Here is a 6,458-nt window from a genome sequence, read left to right as displayed (position 1 = left end):
TTTTTTGAGCCAGGGTCTCCCAGTAGGGCCAGCTGGCCTGGAACTCACAGAGATCCACCTGCCTCTGCCTCCTGAGTGCTGGGATTAAAGGCGTGCACCACCATGCCCAACCAAAATTGGTTAAGTTTTAATTTTTTAAAAAAATGTAGCCAGGTATGGTGATGCACACCTATAATCCCAGGACTTGAGGGGCAGAGACAGGAAGATCACCAAAAGTTCAAAGCCATCACAGTCTATATATTGAGTTCTGAACCAGCCAGGACTATATAGTGAGACCCTATCACTAAAAAACAAAATCAAAACAAAATAACAAATAAAAAAATAAGTTTATTTCTTGAGAGATATAATTACAAAAAAATAAAAACTCAGTCACTCCTCAAAAAAATATTTAGAATTTAGATCTTAGACCTCAAACCTTTTAGGTTCATTAGAGATACCTTGGTTCACGTCACTTTATGAGTTCTCGAAATCTTAGAAAAGTGGAAAAACTTCCTGAGGGTCACAGAGATACTTAGGAATAGAACCAAGACTAGAAAACAAGTCCCCTAAACCACAACTGTAGCCTGTGTTATACATCCCCTGTCATTTCATACGCAAACTCAGATATTTTTATATGAATGGTCAAACCCTTTTCTCTTCTTGCAGTGTTGAGAGTTGAATCCGGGGCCTCCCAAATGCTAGGCAAGCACTTTACCACTGTGTACACTTTAGCACTGTACCCCTGTTACATGGTTAACAATCACAGTTATTTTGATAAAAACCTCACCCATAGTTGCAAATCTTTCATACTTACTTTAAAAGAGTGTGATTAACTTTCTAGTTTTAACCCTTTAATACAGAGAAGTCTATTACATTTATCTAGCACTATATGTAAGCAACTGCCCATATGATTATAAATTAATATACATCTCTCTCTTTTGAGATAAGTGAAACATATTCTTACAATAAGAGTAATGATTTTATTATTTGAACATGAATCAGTTTGGTCTGAGGACACAGAAGCATCTGGCCAACGCAAAAGTAGCTGAAGTGATAAAAGGGTGTTTGTAGTCACATACATTTGCTCCCACATGACCTATAGTATCAGTTCACTAAGTACTGGGAGCCCTGAGTGGACACCTCAGACTGTCAGGATAGTGGCATCTTGCAAAGTTTTTAAAGGCAGAGAATGTAGAGCAGTCTTGGTGTTAGGAGGCAGAAAATTGCAGAAAAGGTTTTCTAGGGCCTCAGAGCCCCTCAGTAGATACTGGGAAACAGCCTTGAGTGCCACCAACCAGCTTCAGCTAGAAGAATGCTGTCAGACCAGAGCCTCATTGATCTCACAAGGGTACCACCTGAAGAGTGGGCAGAGGCCCCCGGGGAGGGGCCACATACTCTTCCTCCCGGAGCAGCCGCAACAGGATGTTTTTCTTATTCTTGGGCCAGCTATAAACATGAGTATTCTGAAGCCAAGTGGGCACATGCTCCTGTGGGAGAGAGGAGGGCAAGAGCAAAGGTCAGTGGAGAAAGGGCTGGATTCCAGATCACGGGTTCAGTTCCCAAACAGCTCTGGCTCGCCCTTCATAGGCGTCTCCTCCAAGCTGTACAGGGAGCTGTGCTGTTTTGCTTTTGGAGGGTTTAACGTGAAGTGCTCTTGGCTTCGGGTGCAAACTGTAGATCTCATTATGAAAACCACATGTGCACAGCATTTTCTGTCAGTCTCCCAGGCTACCTGCCCTTTGTGTGTCAACATGATTTTCACCACCTTCACATGAAAGGGGTAGGACAGAGGTCACACCAGGCGATGTGAATTCCTCTGTGACTCCAGCCAGGGAAAGGATGCCAAGGCTGTGAGCTTAATCTAATTCATTATTCCTCTGCTCCAACCTCAGATCTGGCCTGTGGTGGAAGAAGCAGATCGGATCTCAGTTATCAGGCAAAGGCAGACACTGTAAGACTGGGGCCCCACAGGTGCAATCCAAGCAGATAGATAGAAGAGCCAGTGTGAAGGACCTATGGTGGAGGTGTGTCAGGCCTATTTGAAAGGAAACAAGGCTACGGTGGGTAGAATAGAGTAAGAATGAGTAGGTGAAGAGGGCCAGAATTAGAGGAGGCTCTATCAGGTAGAGTCTGGAAACCACTGTAAGGCCTTTAGATTACCCTTTGAGATGAGCTTCTTTGAGAATTGTAGGATGAGCTCAGAACTAGCACTTCATCAGTAAGACAACATTCTGACTGCAGAAGATACCTAATGAAAAAGATACACTAACTGCCTTGAGGAGTTGAAATCTTATATGGGGGCAAAATGTGCATAAACTGTTTTCTAGGTAGTAGTATACCAGTGGTCCGTCCCAAGCTCTGGCAGTAAGGGGACTGTTGAAGGGGATTTAAAAACAATAATAAAACCAATTAGAAATGTGTCTATTTTATATCAACATGCTGCACTGACTCTAAGCAATTATTACCAGTACACCCAACCACATACCATTGATTGAAAGTACTACAATTAAGTGCTCTCAAGAGATGGACAGTAGAGCCGGAGAGGCTAAAAGCACTGGCTGCAGAGGACCCAGGTTCAGTTCCCAGCACCCACATGACAGCTAATAACTCCAGTTCCAGAGCATCTGATGCCCATTTCTGGTGTCTTTGGGCATGCACACATGTGATGCAATTACATACATGCAAGCAAAACATTCATACAAAAAAATAATAATCAAAAACTTTTTTTTTAAATAAGAGGAACAATGAACTGTATTGGCATGAGAGGGAAGAGAAGCTTCGCTGGAGGGTAGAGAGGTTGAGTGATAAAAGGATGAGTAAGAGGTCACTAGGCCAACAAGTTAGAGAAGGGCAGAGACATGAAAGAACATGGTGTAAGTGAGAGTATGCTAACATGACCCATTATGACACCAGGGCACCGGAAGGTAAGAAAGGAGACTGAGCAAGTGGGCACAGTCCTTTTCCAAAGGGCTTCATATGTCAGGCTAGGAAGGTGGCTGATAGCTTGTTCAGTGAGAAATGCCACCAGATTTTAATCTGGAGAGAGATAGATTGGATTTCTTTGATAACAAAGCAGGAGATGACCAGTATGGGGTCACAGTGGAGGTGGAAAGGCCAGTAAAGAGACTTAGTGGTCAATGACAGCATTTAGTCCCTTGGCAAGGAAAATCCAGGGAGGATGAGGAGTACTTTCATACAGTTGTGCAATATGCAACTCTATATGTCTCATGCACATAAACTTGCCTCTCTCTAATGTAAGGCAGAGGTTTCAGTGCAGTCCTAACATCTAGGGATCCTTTAGAATGAGCCTGGGTCTGAGCGTAGTATGCTGTGGTCTGAGTCTCACGGTCTTTGCTTTACTGTTGTCTGCCCATTGTCAGTCATGGAACATGTCCTCTGATGGCTTGGCCTGCATTCTTTAATCCTGTCAGCATAGCGTTTGGATATAAAGCCCCGCATGTGAACCCCAGCAGGTTCACATAGGGAGATGTGTAGTTTTAATACCTACAGTCAACAAAATACTTACTTGGTGTAACAGGAAGCAAAAAAAAAAAAAGTCCACACATCGACTCTTATATGTAAGAAATATGAACCATCAGATCTGCAGTCTCTTTTTCTCTCAAAAGTTAATACAAATCATTTGTTTGTGTGCAATGCCAGCTGTGATCCTACCAGATAATACCTTTAAATTTCTCTGATTCATGCTGCTGATGTGAGTGGTACAACTTGTTGATCGTTTTAGTAACACTAATTTCTGAGGACTAACAAAGAATTGACAAGGTTTTCCACCTAAAATCCCAGGTGGAAATCAAACCAGAGATTTTGAGGGTTTTTTTGTTTGTCTGTTTGTTTACCTTCTTGGCATTTGGGAAGAGCACAGGGATGAATCTGAAATTCATACTTCCTTGTTTTATGAACTCGATCTGCATCTAAAACCAAACAAATTATGAAAGTTCAATTCAAGAATGAAGATGAGTTTATACTGCCCACAATACTTCCTGCCCACATGGCAGTTTTATCCTGGGTTGTTATTTGAATGCCGTATACTTATAATTTTAAGCTCTCTCCCATTACAAATTATGCTGCTCACTCTTGTATTAACCATGTATTGATGGCCTATTAAAAGTCACATTCTGGACCTCCCTCTGCTTCCCTGGGTTGCACGGCCTGCAGCCTCTTTCCTGGACGCCTGGGATGACCTCTTGGCCAGGGGCCACGACTGCTTCCTGATCCTTTGCATCCAGACAAACCCAGCTCCTTCTCCAGGTCTCAGGGAGCCCTCTGGGCCTGGTGCTGCCCTCACCTCCCTCTGCTTCCCTGGGCCTGAATGACCAGCCTGCCACTCGGGCTTCTATTCCTGGGTAAGATGATCATGCACTCTGCACCTTGACTCCCCCAGCCTCATTCACCCTCCCAACTCACCCACCCCTCTGTCCTCCTAGCCCGGGGCCTGTCCCATTCCTTGACTTGGAGCCCCAGACACAGGGGAACCACCACTGCTTCCTGATCCCTTGCATCCAGACGGACCCAGTTCCTTCCCAAGGTCCCCAGGAGCCCTCTGGGCCAGGTCCCGCCCCTCACCTCCCTCTGCTTCCCTGGGCTGCACAACCCGCCATCCTCTTTCCTGGACACCAGGGCTGACCTTTCAGCTTCCTGATCCTTTCCATTCAGACCAACCCATTTCCTCAGTGCAGTCCCCAGGAGTCCTTGGGGCCTCTTCTCGCCCCCATCTCCCTTTGTATCTCTGGATGGCACAGCCACCAGCTGCCCTAGGCCAGGACTTTTCCTAGGCCGGGCACCCAGGCCAGTCCAACCCCCGTAATCCTGAGGCCAAAATCCTTCCTGGAGGGGATTCAGACCATAGTAGAAAGCCTGAGAGCATCTGATCCTGACCTGACTTGGGCTTCTGTGGGAACTCCTGAAGACAAAAGCAATCTGGACACTCCAATGTAAACTCAAAAGAGAGAACTGGAAGCTTAGAGGAACCAGCTTTTCATGCCCAAAAATTAAACCACAAAGGCACATAAAGTCTACAAAAAGAAGCAAACCTAAACTTGAAGGCTTGAGTCTCACACAAGAATCAGAAACTACAGAAGAAATTCACATGTCACAATCACAGAGAAAAAATAATAACATGAAAAACCAAAATAACATATTCCCACCAAATACCAAAGTAGAATGAGAACCCCCTAGAGATAATGCAGGACATGGAACTCAAAAGAACAATTATAAACATGATAAAAGATTTCAGTGAATTTAAAGAACACACAAAGAAATCAAATAGCTGAAGGAAGATAGGGATAAACTTGTGAATGAATTCAGGAAAGAGCTAGAAATATTGAAGACTACTCAGGGTGAAATGAAGAAGGAAGTGAAACACTCAGTAAGACAATTAGAAATGACAGGAGAAAGCCTCACCAACAGGATGAATGAAATGGAAAACAGAAAATCAAGACTGGAAGATACAGCAGACGAACTAGACCACTCAAGCAAAGATTATGAAAAATTTAAGAACGCACAAGAATGGAATATGCAGGAATTGTGTGACACCATAAAAAGACCAAACTTATGGATCATAGGCATACAGGAAGAAGAATCCCAAGATAATGGCATGGACCAGATCTTCAACAGAATCGTGGAAGAAAATTTTCCCAAATTAAAGAAAGACATGCCCATACAAATACAAGAAGCATAAAGAACACCACACAGACAGGACCAGAAAAGAAATAGTCCACAGGACATCATACTACAAACACTAAATGTACAGAACAAAGAGAAAATACTGAAAGCTGCAAAAGAGAAACAACAAGTCACCTATAAAGGAAAACCCATTAGGATTGCAGCTGACTTTTCAGTGCAAACTAAGAAAGCCAGAAGAACCTGGACCAAAGTATTCCCAGTTTTAAATGACCACAGATGCCAACCCAGACTACTATACCCAGCCAAAATGTCTATTATAGTTGAAGGGGAAAGAAAAATCTTCCATGACATAAATAGGCTGAAGGAATTCATGTCCACAAAACCAGCCCTTCAGAGAGTTCTGGAAGCAATACAAAGAGCTGAAGAAAGGAATGACTATACCCAAGGGGTTGTGGAAAGAAATTCAATGAAGGTATAACTGTGGAAAAGTACAGCTATATCAAGAATGTAAACAGAAATAAAAATGACAGGATTCAAAATTCATCTTTCATTAATAACTTTAAATATTAATGGACTGAACTCCCCAGTCAAAAGACACAGACTAAGTGAATGGATTAAGAAACAAAACCCATCTTTTTGTTGTCTGCAAGAAACTCATCTCACTTTCAAGGACAGGTACTATCTTAAGGTGAAAGGATGGAAAAAAATATACTAAGCGAATGGTACTAAGAAAAAAGCAGTCATTGCAATTCTAATATCTGACAATGTAGACTTTAAACTAAAACTAATCAGAAGAGATAAAGAGAGCCACTTCATTCTGATCAAAGGAACAATAAGCC

The 6,458-nt window shown here is 42.9% G+C and overlaps 1 protein-coding gene across 1 annotated transcript in view; it reads right to left on the bottom strand.

Moving 5' to 3' along the window:
- Positions 1-308: 308 nt before the first annotated feature.
- Positions 309-6,458, bottom strand: part of Traf3ip2 (TRAF3 interacting protein 2) — a 48,184-nt gene continuing 42,034 nt past the window's right edge. Inside the window, exons 8-9 of the mRNA XM_008852399.3 lie at positions 3,834-3,908; positions 309-1,466 (exon numbers count right to left, since the gene is read on the bottom strand). Coding sequence (XP_008850621.1) covers positions 1,320-1,466; positions 3,834-3,908 — 222 coding nt within the window. The 3' untranslated portion in view covers positions 309-1,319. The remainder of the gene's footprint in view (positions 1,467-3,833; positions 3,909-6,458) is intronic.

This window comes from Nannospalax galili, unplaced genomic scaffold (assembly GCF_000622305.1).
Source record: "Nannospalax galili isolate Female #2095 unplaced genomic scaffold, S.galili_v1.0 scaffold646, whole genome shotgun sequence".
Lineage (NCBI taxonomy): Eukaryota > Metazoa > Chordata > Mammalia > Rodentia > Spalacidae > Nannospalax > Nannospalax galili.
The sequence above is the reverse complement of the archived record's forward strand: the minus strand, read 5'-3'. Positions and strand labels throughout refer to the sequence as shown.